This window comes from Syzygium oleosum, unplaced genomic scaffold, assembly GCF_021117445.2.
Source record: "Syzygium oleosum isolate NSW1041296 unplaced genomic scaffold, Sole_v2.1 Sole_v2.21, whole genome shotgun sequence".
Classification (NCBI taxonomy): Eukaryota; Viridiplantae; Streptophyta; class Magnoliopsida; order Myrtales; family Myrtaceae; genus Syzygium; species Syzygium oleosum.
The window spans coordinates 5589344-5601417 of NW_026607505.1; the positions used below are offsets into that span (position 1 = coordinate 5589344).

General features: G+C 43.5%; 4 protein-coding genes and 1 long non-coding RNA gene across 5 annotated transcripts; 1 reads left to right on the forward strand and 4 right to left on the reverse strand.

Moving 5' to 3' along the window:
* On the reverse strand, nucleotides 1-661 carry LOC115671159 (uncharacterized). Its single transcript, XM_030592629.2, has one exon. The coding sequence runs from the start codon at nucleotides 566-568 to the stop codon at nucleotides 215-217; it is 354 nt and encodes a 117-aa protein (XP_030448489.1). The 5' UTR covers nucleotides 569-661; the 3' UTR covers nucleotides 1-214.
* A 476-nt stretch (nucleotides 662-1137) lies between these two features.
* Nucleotides 1138-3488, reverse strand: LOC115671152 (mechanosensitive ion channel protein 10-like). The gene is made up of 5 exons (XM_056320854.1): nucleotides 2928-3488; nucleotides 2719-2842; nucleotides 2201-2494; nucleotides 1916-2115; nucleotides 1138-1790 (listed from the first exon to the last, which is right to left on the reverse strand). The coding sequence occupies exons 1-5, from the start codon at nucleotides 3236-3238 to the stop codon at nucleotides 1520-1522; spliced, it is 1200 nt and encodes a 399-aa protein (XP_056176829.1). The 5' UTR covers nucleotides 3239-3488; the 3' UTR covers nucleotides 1138-1519.
* LOC130140710 (uncharacterized) lies at nucleotides 1290-1936 on the forward strand. The gene is made up of 2 exons (XR_008818686.1): nucleotides 1290-1338; nucleotides 1436-1936. It is a non-coding gene; the product is annotated as an uncharacterized LOC130140710 (long non-coding RNA).
* LOC130140753 (mechanosensitive ion channel protein 10-like) lies at nucleotides 3420-6026 on the reverse strand. Its single transcript, XM_056321065.1, has one exon. It carries the CDS (start codon nucleotides 4509-4511, stop codon nucleotides 3420-3422), a length of 1092 nt encoding a protein of 363 aa, XP_056177040.1. The 5' UTR covers nucleotides 4512-6026.
* A 133-nt stretch (nucleotides 6027-6159) lies between these two features.
* LOC115671158 (vacuolar protein sorting-associated protein 2 homolog 1-like) lies at nucleotides 6160-8587 on the reverse strand. The gene is made up of 5 exons (XM_030592627.2): nucleotides 8286-8587; nucleotides 7291-7421; nucleotides 7010-7114; nucleotides 6636-6896; nucleotides 6160-6551 (listed from the first exon to the last, which is right to left on the reverse strand). The coding sequence occupies exons 1-5, from the start codon at nucleotides 8320-8322 to the stop codon at nucleotides 6414-6416; spliced, it is 672 nt and encodes a 223-aa protein (XP_030448487.1). The 5' UTR covers nucleotides 8323-8587; the 3' UTR covers nucleotides 6160-6413.
* Between the last annotated feature and the right edge of the window lie 3487 nt (nucleotides 8588-12074).

The following is a 12074-nucleotide window of genomic DNA, read 5'->3' on the forward strand; positions in this document are numbered from 1 at the left end:
TGTGTGAATTCAGGATTTTTATTTGCCTAAAATTTGATAGTTCATTTAATGCATGGACGAACTATTTCCACCGGGCCTCAATCAAAGCACATCTCATAAGTCATAACGAACGCAGATTATACAAAGATAGTAAATTTTGTTGCAGACATGACACTGGCATATATACTTATGAAAAGAGGGACTGCATACTCGAAAGTCTCCCAGCAACTTTCGATCAGGTCCTCTTGACGGGATCGAAATTGGCGACACCGACCACTGCACCGATGAGTGCCCCGAGCACGACTCCCCCGGCACCGATGCTGAGCAGGAAGTTCTTGAGCGACGGCGAGACCGCGGCCTCTGCCACCTCTGGCACCACCATCGAAGCCGCCAGGGCAGCCACGGTGGCGGCGGCGATCGCCTTCTCCTTCAGGGACGCGCTCACCTGGAACTTGGTGGATGCCCGGACCGCTCGCGACGGCCTGACCACCACAGGCAATGGCTTGACAAAAGCGTCGGAGCTTGGCAGCTTCCGGCGGTTGCTGTGAACCAGCGGCGTGGCCATCGAGACAGCGGAGGTAGAAGCCATTGGTGGTGGTGTCGAGCTTCGAAAAATGCAGGGTTGAAGACGAGAGAGAGAGAGAGAGAGAGAGAGAGAGAGAGAGAGAGAGAGAGAGAGAGATAGTGAGTGAGTGTGGATTTTGCGTTGGTTGAGAGGTGGGAGATGGAGATACGGAAAAGCAGGCGTTGGTTAGTCCAGTCGACGACGACAACCCTCGCTGATGTGGCGGGTTCTCGTGCAACCATTGGTGGATAAGGTTATCTCTTAATCTTTTTGACGTGCGAATTCATCAAAATGAACAAAAAAGAACAAAAAACTATCACAGTTTCATGGTTGAAGACAAAATAATGTGATCACATTCTGTCAAAGATGACATCCAACGTTAACGTTGTCGCACACAAAATCAGAAGTAAGATAAGAAACTGCGCTCAAACAGGTCATCTGATCTCGTTCCACTACAACCTTCCGGCCGTAACCGAGGGCGAAGTGCAAGGTGAGCTTTTAGTTATACAAGAAGAAGAAAATGGAGTTCTGATCCAACCAATCTTGTCGAGAAGCCTCCGTTCGTGAAACAGTTCACGACCTGCTGGTATCGAGAATGTCTCCAGTTAGCAAAGACGTTTCGTTAATGCAGTGGCAGCGATAAGAACTTGTTCCTTGGCCAACTAAGATGATGAACAAACATTAGAGCATGCGAGATCTTGAATCACTGATGTCGAAATGACAGTGCTCCAAACTTTTCATGAGTCCTAATGGTCGGATGTAATTGTCGTGCATGATCATCCTAAATGCTGGTGGTTAAGAGAATTCGGACTTCGCTTTGAATTCTTCTGTGTTGAAAGTTGGTACTTTATAGATTATAATTTGTGGGTCTAGACCAACCATGTTCGATAGGGTTAATTACTCGAAGAACAGAAGAGATTACTTACCACAAACATTATTGCCCTGTGCTGTCGGTGATTGCGTATAGAGGGTAAGTCACGTCGGACCGGCTGCAGCTGAGGATGGTGAGCCGACATTGCTGAGGTGGACTTCATGAGGCAGCAGACGGTATGCAATCCCGACCTCCTCGAATATCTTCTTGAGCTCCAGAACCAGCTCGCATCTCCGGCTACTCCGATCCCCGGATTTCTGAAAATTTATGGTGTGAGTGACATAGAGACCCATCTTCATCTTGTTCACATCTTCAATCTCCTTGACCAAGACGCTGTGGCTGGGACGCCAGTACTGAGGCTTGCTCTCCAGATATCTGAAATTTTGCACAATCTGAGGCGGGTCACCTCCGTTGCAAATGAATCCTTACAGACCGACCATTCATAGTACATGTAAACTACTTGCCAATGCAGAGTACATGAGGGATAATAGATGGCGTACTCTTTTATTTTAGCTTTCATATCTCCGATGCTCTTGATTGAAGTGGAGAAATCGATGGCGAATTCCACGGAATCGCTCATCTCCGGACTCCTGTACAAATTGCTGATGGGTTTTGTCGCCAAAACTGAATTTGGGTAGTAAATCTTTTCGTTGTCATATCTCAGGACTGTTGTTAAGATGTTCATTTCTTCAACCACCATCTGCAATACATTTTGACCAGTAAAGCCAAATAAAGTACCAACAAAATGAGAGAGGCGATACGATTATAGGATTATGAAAAGTGACCTGAACTCCATCGATTACGCAACGGTCACCCACGTCGAACGGATGCATCACAAATACAAATATGATCGCATCAAAAACAGTTTTTGCTGTGTTACCGAATATGAACACCACCAGGAAAAGCTGGGATGAGATGAACAAGAGCACTTGGGTTGTCAAAAGTCCCATCACCAATAACCAGACTTTGAGGATCACTATGAGCACAACCCCCGAAGTGAGCCTGTTCAGCTCTTCAATGGTGGTCTTTGTATCGTTTAAGGAATGCGCTAGCGACTTGCGTTCTTGGTAAACCTTCACCTGCAACAATAAAGTCTCCTTAATGAAAATTAATCGACAATGGGAAGATGTACAAATCTCTATCTGCCATACTTTACGAAAACCAGGAAACTAGGAAACTTTGTGTGGTTACAATGACAGTGCAACCATCTACCACAGGAAAGAATTTTTACTGAAGACTGAAAACAAATAATTGCTCCTCAAATGAATCATCCATGAGACAAGAATATCGATCGTGGACTCACCAACCACTTTTTCAATGATGACCTGGTGATCTTTCCGGTTTCTGTGGCTCCTTCAAACAACAGAAACGCATTGTCCGCATCTGCCTTTTTCATGAAGTGCAAGAGGTCCTCTTCCTCAATGTACCTGAAAACAACAAAAGAAAAGAGGTAGTGAAAAATTTATCCATCACTAGTTTGCAGTTAAATCTCCAATTAGTCGGTATCCTCAATTGTATCCAGGCTTAGCTACGTTTCTGAATATCTGATAAGCGGCATCTTTAGCACCCCACTCACTACTAATCTTGCTCTCTTGTTTCTCTCCCTCCTCGTCATCATCCCCGTGGTTGAGCCTACCCATGGATAGCCCAGACCTACTTATCACGTCAATCAACCCTTTCATCATCCACGCCGAGACCTTCCCTTGGTTGATCCTGTGTAGCTTCTCCAGATCAATCACTTCCTCTTTCTTCTGTTCCGATACTTCATTCGAAGTCTTGAAACTTAACTGGCTGTTGCTCTTCGAATTCCCGTCCATTTCCATGAAGGGAGGCCCAGAGAGCGAGCAAACAATGTACTGATGAAAGAACGACTCTTGAATCCGATCGAAGAACCGTGTGCATTGGAATGAAGAAGCCAGTAATTTTATCAGCAGAGTCTTGATCAACCAAATGGCAGATGCAATAAGACAAGAAGCCAGAGTCCTCGTGACGTAATTCAGGATTTTAGCGGTGTGCGTCGATCGCTTCACACCGTGGTTTATCAGCAGCGCCCAGGCCAGTAGGACCAGACCTAACCAGAATAATTCTCGGGCACTCTTCTTCAATCCATAGACAAGAAGCCAGAGTCCTCATGACGTAATTCAGGATTTTAGCGGTGTGCGTCGATCGCTTCACACCGTGGTTTATCAGCAGCGCCCAGGCCAGTAGGACCAGACCTAACCAGATAAATTCTCGGGCACTCTTCTTCAATCCATAGACAAAATAAAGAACTTTCTTCTTGAGAAGGAAGTTCCTCTCAATCATGAACACCCATATGTTTATCAACCATTCAGTGACCAATTTGCCACAGAAAATCACAAGAACTAGAATACACCATTTCCACAACTTCAAACTCCAGATCATTTTAGGTTTCGACTCATGCACGGTCAAGCTAGCAATCAGAAAACCTGTGATGCACATGAACGCAATCCACTCTACCAAAACCATCTTCTTAAAATTCTTACCCGACATTTTCTGAACTTCCAGATTTGCAGTCTTGTGCACCTCGTCATCGTCGTCTTCGTCATTGCCTCCGCCCGACGAAACAAGAATTGGTGTTCTTGGAGTGGCTGGAGCTGTTTTCACATTTTCATTTGAAGTAGCAGAACCGACATGAGCACCTGGTGAAGCCACACTAGGTGAATTCCCGGAGGACGAACTCGCACTCTTCGACTGGGACTTGACTTCGGCTAACTCTGCCTTATTAGGATATGACTGTTCGACAAATCTCGATTTCGGCTTCGAATATGCGGACCTCGCGAGTAATGATTTTCTTCTAGTCAAAGTGCCGGTTGGAACCATAGGAGGCTGACCTGAGGCAGTCTGGCTTGGTTCTGTGGACCCTTGTCCAAAAAACGAGCTATTCAGATTCGGTACTTGCACTTTCAGCGCAGCATCCTTAACATCTTTCAACTCAGGATCGGGATCCATTGAAAGACCCGACTGCGAATTCTCCAAAGAAGAGCCGGGCTTCTCGACTTCACCTCTGGAGCCCGAAATCACAGCCACCACTTTATCTTTTCCTTTCTTCGCCACCGCACCATTATTTGCCTCCATTTCGTTCTCCAATCTTCTATCGCGCGCTGCTCCTCGAAAACCGCCACAAGTACAACGCTTCAGTCTCCCCTGTCATGAATAAAGCTCATTGCACAAATGCTTTTTCCAATTTGGTGAAGTAAAAGTTTAGCTGACTGAACTATATAAGCAAAGGGAAAACAAACTTTCGCAGCAAGATCGAAACATTTCAGCCGAAATCTGTAAGTGAACCATCGAAAGTGCGCACATGCAAGAGAACTAGAGAGGGCTCAACGATTCAATCGAATAAAGAAAAACAAAGAAAGAAGAAAACCTGCTTAGCTAATATTTTTCAGGGAAGAAAAAAATAAATTTCCAAACAAGGAAAGGTGGTTTTGAACGTGCAATGGGGTGGCTTCTTGGTTTCCCGGGAAAGGATATTTAAATAGTAGCTAGGCTACTGGTGGCTAACGGTCAAAACCTGGTATTTCTTATTTTTTGCAAAAGTTAAATGGATAAGAACATGAAATCCAGCCTCATGCCCGAATCATATGTTTTGTCCACCCTTCATGATGATGATTCGTATATTAAATCTTGGTGAGGCCAGTTGTCTTTGAGGGGGCGCCAAATAAGAACTCTACCCATGCAAAAAATAATTAGGTTGCTCCACATAAATTATTGCAACTAGTTTGCACAGATTGTTCAGTGAAATAAATAGATAAGTCATCATATAAAAAGGTGAAGAAAAAAAAAATTTAATTTGTGGGTTGCAGATGGAAGTGAAATGGGGGGAATAAGTTATGTTGCCTTGGGGGGTTCCATGGACAAGATATTGTCACTGTACCTGTAAGTCATATTGGCATCGGTATGAAAATAACGACCTGGCTCGTGATGAATGTGAATCCACAACCATGAAGCAGTCACAAGTGAGCTGTCAGCTGAGCATCATATCTAAACCTAGCGATTGCTCGTCGAAGTGCTTTCAGTAGCTTAACGCATCCGATCCGAGTGAAGCGTAGTTCAAACGAGCGAGGCCTCCAGCTCGGTACAAGGCGAACCACAGCTTTTGGTGGGCTGGAACGAAACCGGTATCTGTCGAGGAAAGAACAAGACCAAGAATGGTTTTTTGGCTCATGGCAGAACTGGTCATTGCATCCTCTTCCAGCATTAGGCTTCAATATGACGGAGAGATACAACTAGATACAAGTCAACCGTATCGCTACTCATGAATGATGAGATCTTTCGGATGAGAACAGCCGTTTGCTTATGTTGGATTTCGCATCGGCAATGCCGAGTTCCACAATAGGCATAACAGAGTTCGAAAAAAAAGAACAACTATGAAAGTTATCTTCTGTTTCTTTCTTGTTCCTGGGCAATGCCAGACTGTAGGATAGCCGAACAGGCAGAACCTAATGCGATTCTTTTGCTTTTTTCTTTCGTTTTGGAAATATGAATTGCTTCGCCGAATTCATTAGCAACTCTTCCCGTCTTACATAATATCTGCGAGCATTCTAAGTACTAACTACTAAGCTTCCCTCAATAGATATCAAGCCTTTATCAAAATGGCACACATTGGACTGGCAATTTCACAACTGAGGGCAAACAAGCAAAACACTCACCAGAAGTAAACAAATCCAGACCGAATGACATTACATGATCATGAAGATTAAATGCAAAAGGGCCAAAGATGTAACATAAGGTTAAATTAATTAACAGATAATAGTTCGACTACTGATTAAACCATCGGCAATATTTCCACGATACCTCTCAATCTCCATGTTACATGAATGAATTTAGAGCAAGTAAATAGAAGTATCTCCATAGAATTCTCAACGATTCAGGTCCAAGTAAAAGGAGGCACTATTTCAACAAATGATAAGATCGCCAGATGAACTCCGAATTCTTTACATCAAAGCTGATGTACACGTCGTAGGACGTGTGCAACTACATCTTTCTTAAATTATCTAACCTTGCCTGTAAGTCACTGTCTATTCCGCTGTCTTCGTTCGCTGTGGTTTCTACTTGTGCAACTTTAGCTTTTGCAGCTGGAGCTGCAACCGCAGTTGATGGTGCATTTACAAGCTGTACAAAATGATTGAAAATAGAGAGGTTAAGATCATCATAATAGCTCAATCATTTCATAGACGTATTGAATAAAGACAATACCTCTTGGTTGACATCAATACCGATCTCATCTAGAACCTGGTTAACTAATTCTTCCGTTTCCTCCTCTTCTTCATCACCTTCCAGAGCATCGTCAATGGTATCACCCATCACTTCACTCGTCATTTCCATCCTCTCGTTCTGTCTCTCGAATTCTTGCATAATTTTCTGCAACGATGGCAAGTTCATCTGCCTGTTCATCTGACCCATTGCCTTCGTCACGCCTTTCATTGCCTCCCCCATTGCTAGTGTTGATTTCATTGTCTGTGATAAATTCTCTCAGAACCACAAAAAGGCAAAAGCTAACAGGACTAGAGTCTCTACAGGGCATGCATTTACAGGGAATACAGAGAACTTAAGCAGGAATGTCGGCGCACCTGAATTCTAAGAGAAACACCCTGAAGCTGCGACTTCAGTTTATAAAATTTGTCAATCTGATGGCGTGTTCTAATAAGGTCCTTTGCCATCAACCTTACAGCTCCCTGAAAGTAAATTACACAAGAAATCAATGACACAGTTGAGAAAGCTGACCATCAATTTGTCATGCATATAATCAGAATCACCGTCCAAAAGCAAGCTGAAACAATGGTAAGCCAGACTAGCGCAAACATGTACATGAACTGAAATGAAGATGTAACAAAAGAGTCGTATGACATACCATCTGCCCTTGCTTGGCATTCTTCTTGATCTCTAGGATCAGCTTCTTCTCCTGTGTTTGAAGTCCTTGTCTCTCCCTGTCAATTTCTCGTATGGACTTGTCCAGCATCCTCTTATTCTCCCGTAGAAGCTCTAAAGCACAACGAATTCATCAGTTCTGTATTTTTTTTCTTAAGTTCTGTTCATAAGATGACAGCTTTGATCACGCAAAAATCCAAGTAATCTACCATTTTCAACCCGCTGAAAGAAAAAAGTATAAATCCGTGCTCTATATGAAGGATCACGAGAGTTGAATCGGTCATGACATGAACAAAACAAGCATGGCCATTCCCCCAACATATCAATCACCAAAATTCACCATGTAAATACCATATCCTATCAATCCCCGATGATTTCATAGCAATAGCCTGATCGGGCGAAGCACCTCACGCGACAATCACACTCCCGACGGCGTAATCCCAAAATGAACAGTTGGAACCGCAATCTCATCTCCGCTCCTTCTACATAACTACTGAAATTCAAGCTCATCACGACAACAAACTAAAATCAAACAAATGACATCTACAAACCATCCGAAGCTGCCGTCAAATTTTCCTTCTCAAATCTCTCTCGATCATTCCTCTATGATTTTATAGCAATAGCTGACCGGGCGAAGAACCTCACACGAAAATCACACTCCCGACGGCGTAAATCCCGAAACGAGCAGTTCGAACCGGAAAATCATCTCCGTTCCTTCTACATAGCTACCGAAATTCAAGCTCATCACGACAACAAACTAAAATCAAACAGATACATCGACGAGCTATCCGAAGCTGCTGTCAAATTTTCCTTCTCGTGTCTCTCTCGATCATTCCCTCGTCGGCCCACACCACCGCTCGCAAATCAAACAGCGCGAAAGGTAGAACAACAACACAACGGTCGGCGATCGCCGGCAACGGATTAACGAATCCCAGGAGCCGCACGAGCGCAGCGATTCTCGCGATTGAAGGTTCAAACCTGCGGGCGTCTTGCGCTTGCCGAAGATGAAACTCATGTCGATCGGCTCCGACGAAGACCGCCGCGAGTTGACCTGAGAGAGAGAGAGAGAGAACGGATCCGGCGAAACCCGAGCCCCCTGGCCTGCGCGCGCGCGTTCTTGCGGATTCGCCGATCTTCGTTGGAGATGATTGCAAGGGATTTTGCAGCAGCAGCAGAAGAAGAAGAAGATGAAGAAGATGAAGATGAAGGTTGAAGATTGCTTCGACGCTTGGATGATCGATGGCGCTATATCGTACACCTCTCTCTTCACGCGGTGTCAACACCTCCTCCGGAAAGGAAGAAGAGAGGAAAAAAGTGGAGTCGTTAAGGAATTGGGTGTGTGTGTGTGTACTCAATGCATCCGAACCCTTAATTTTAGTGGACCCCACGTGGGACCCGCGTGATCTAAGGGATGGGATGCACCGCATTCACGTGTGGCCCTATGTACCGGGAACAAGTCGGAGCCGGATCGAACCGTCCAATTTGCGCAAGTGGGGCTGTGCTTACGTGTCCGAAAGTGGACCCACGCGTATGGCGTATGGAAACACATCGAATTCTTCTCGTCTTTCAGCCTACCTTTTATAAAAAGAAAATTCCACAAAATGCTCGCGTCCCTTTTTTTCTTTAATTAATAGCATCAAAAAATCCAAACTAATATAATCGTACCATATTTATTCTCAAACTAATTTTCGTGTCAAAAAAATTTCAAACTGGTACACCCATGTCACAATTACCAAAAACTAAACCTGTCAAACGGATGGGTTGAATAAGGTATGGGTCGAGTTGAAAATGGTCCGACCCAAATTGATCCGTTTAACCCATTCCCATGCAATACAAATTTAGTGACTCGTGCGCGATCCAGCTTATATTGCTAAAATACTTTTATATTTAATCACATTCAAAAAAACTCATACCTAAACTAAGGGGAGAGCATGGAGTGAACAACCGCGAGATTGAGTGAGGGTGAGAGAGATTGAAGAGAAAGTCAAAGAAATGGGTTGGGTTTAAGTAAGCAATGAACTCATCTAACACTAATAATATTTTTGACCTTACCATTACTCATTTATGACCCTAAGAAGGTAGACGTAGCCACAAACTCTAGACAGGTCCTCTAGTGCACTTGTTTGATGCAAGTGGTAATCCTATTTACTATTTTAAAAACTCAATTACAGGACATTGTTACCGGAATGTGGACTAATAATGTGAACTTTGTACTGCCCCTCCAAAAAAAACTAGAGATAATATTGCAATAAATAACAACTCTGTCCATCAAATATATATTAAGAAATAGGTCTATGACATATTTTGACAGGTCTATCCAAAAATAATTTTCGTGTCATAAAAAATCTTAAACCGGTACATTTGTGCCATTACCCCAAGCTGATTTTCGTGTTACAAAAAATCTCATTATTTTGGGTAAATGTGGCACAAATATTTCAATTTGGGGTAAATGTGGTGTATATGTATCCATTTGAGACTTTTTATAACACGGAAATTAATTTAGGGTAAGTGTAGCACGGTTGTACCGGTTTGGGGTTTGTGACTAGAAAATTAGTTTTGGGGTAAAAGTAGCGCAAACATATCGGTTTGGAATTTTTTTATTATATTAGCCCATTTTGAGATGTAACATGATATGATAAAGTGTACAAAATTATAATTTGAAAATACAGAATAATTGTCAAATAACATTACAAATATCTTAGATTCCCAAAATTAATTGTAAGTCTCTCTCATAAAAATATAATTAAACTTATTTCCAAAACTCATTTGCAATTTAAACAGTTATATCACTCCACAGTCCACGCACATTTAAAAAAATTTTCCCCAAACAGGTACGTTGGTGCTCTTTTACTAATCTTTTATCAAGATGTTTTGGTGACAGTACGGTACGATATAATTGATAAAACCATAATCTTTTTTGCCGGGTCGTAATTTTAAATTGTAAAGACAATTGTCGACTAATTTGACACTTACTTCAATTTGAGTCTCTCATGAACCATTTTAAATAAGGGATTAGAAAGGAAAATGAAGGGCTTAAAATGATTATTATTTAAAGGAAGATAAAAATGAATAAAAAATTATGTGATATTCTCCACTCTGATCAAGATGGTATCTGAGGCCCGTTCAGTAGAAACGGGCCTTGAGCCCAGGCCCAACTTAGCCCAATCCAACGGAGGTGGCTTCTTGGTTTTTTCCCATTGTCTGCCTCTCCTTCCTCACTTCTAGGCCCGGTCAAATAGTGCACATATAGAGTTATTTTTTCTATAATAATAATAATAATAATAATAAAAATGCTAAATTTACTAAGACCGGTTCACAAAATTGGCTTATTAAGAGATGTATCGGGTTGTCATTGCTTTTTTTTTATATGGTTTACTTGTTTAAATGGTCACTCACGGTCCGATGGATTGATTAGTAAATAAGTTTTATAAACCGATCTTAACAAGTTTAGTATTATTCTTTAATAAAATTTTAGGTTTACTAGTGAATAGTTAAAAAGAACAGAGAAATTTCGTTATATCTCTCAAAAGCTCGGGGACAATGCAATTTGCACTAGGAAATTTAGAAGGTTGCATTTTAATATCTCGTTATCGCAACGGTAAGGCAGGTGAAACAAGACTTACTACTAAGTGGCTTGGAGAAGTCTTAGTTCCGATATTTCATTGTCTAGCTTGGAAACTCCAGTTTTACAAATAGAAATCGCATTGCATCGCTAAAGTTGCGGTGATGTGATTGTTCTTCCAAGCTCAAAAGGGATATTTCGTATCGAGCTCTCTCTCTCTCTCTCTGCGTGCGTTTGATTTAGTATTGGCAAGTGTCTTTAGAGCCCTAAAGTTCCTTAGATAAATTAAAATAGCGTGTGGCAAATTTTTTGAAGAATTTTGAGGAAATGCAATTGTATTAAACCTTTGGCTTAAAATAGGTCGAGAGGTCACCCACTCTCGCCCAAGGTAAGGCGAGGCGGTCTAAAGGTCACCCGACCTCAGGCGAGGCCTGGGTTGCGCTACTCAGGCGTCGCCTGAGGTGTAGCTGTCGCCTGAGTTCGTGCAAGGCCACCTGGGGTCACGTGAATTATCTCGTTTGGGGTCGGGCAAGGCCACCTGGGGTCGACAAGCCTGAGGTGCGGCCGTCGCCCGGGTTTGTGCAACGCCACCTAGGGTCGCGCGAAATTATCTCGCCTGGGGTCGGGTAAGGGCCACCTGGGTCCGCGCGAGTTATCTCGTCAATCATTTCTTTTCTCTAGTTCGACGGTCTCTTCGTTCGAATTATATCATCAATCATTCCCTCACGACGAAGGTTCTGCTTCTCGAAACGCCTTTGGGTGAAAACCATTCACTTCACATTCATTTTTTTTTTTTTTTCGTTTGACTCTCTCGGCGGGCTCGCGCGCGCGCGCACGCACGCAAGATGCGAGCGCACGTGATTGAACGAAAGCGCGTGTAGGCGAGCGAAGTCCAATAGTACGGTCAACAGGGGCTTCTTCCTTTCAAAAGGAGGGGGGGCGACATTATTACAACATGTGCTTTCCAACAGGGAAAACCGTGTCCCCCTTTTATAGATTCTTCCCCCCCCCCCCCCCCCCCCCCATCCACGCGCCGAGCATGAGGATTGACGCGCACGCGCCGCATCGGACGGCCAGGATTGCGTCCTCAGTCGCGATCCCCGCCCCCCCAATCATCGCGCGTCTCGCGGGGAAAAGTCGACGTGACGTGTCCGGTGCGGTGCGCACGAGTGCATGCGGGACCCGCCCTCCCCTTTTGCATTGCC

Bases quoted from the DNA above. Each gene is read 5' to 3' on its own strand.
- LOC115671159 (XM_030592629.2), bottom strand. From the start codon at position 568: ATGGCTTCTACCTCCGCTGTCTCGATGGCCACGCCGCTGGTTCACAGC.
- LOC115671152 (XM_056320854.1), bottom strand. From the start codon at position 3,238: ATGGAAATGGACGGGAATTCGAAGAGCAACAGCCAGTTAAGTTTCAAG. The intron at 2,843-2,927 runs TTGAGGATACCG...TGTTGTTTTCAG, and splicing joins GTAGCTAAGCCTGGATACAA to GTACATTGAGGAAGAGGACC. The intron at 2,495-2,718 runs GTGAGTCCACGA...TTATTGTTGCAG, and splicing joins CATCATTGAAAAAGTGGTTG to GTGAAGGTTTACCAAGAACG.
- LOC130140753 (XM_056321065.1), bottom strand. From the start codon at position 4,511: ATGGAGGCAAATAATGGTGCGGTGGCGAAGAAAGGAAAAGATAAAGTG.
- LOC115671158 (XM_030592627.2), bottom strand. From the start codon at position 8,322: ATGAGTTTCATCTTCGGCAAGCGCAAGACGCCCGCAG. The intron at 7,422-8,285 runs GTTTGAACCTTC...GTTGTGCTTTAG, and splicing joins CAAGCGCAAGACGCCCGCAG to AGCTTCTACGGGAGAATAAG. The intron at 6,552-6,635 runs GTATTGTCTTTA...CATTTTGTACAG, and splicing joins GTATTGATGTCAACCAAGAG to CTTGTAAATGCACCATCAAC.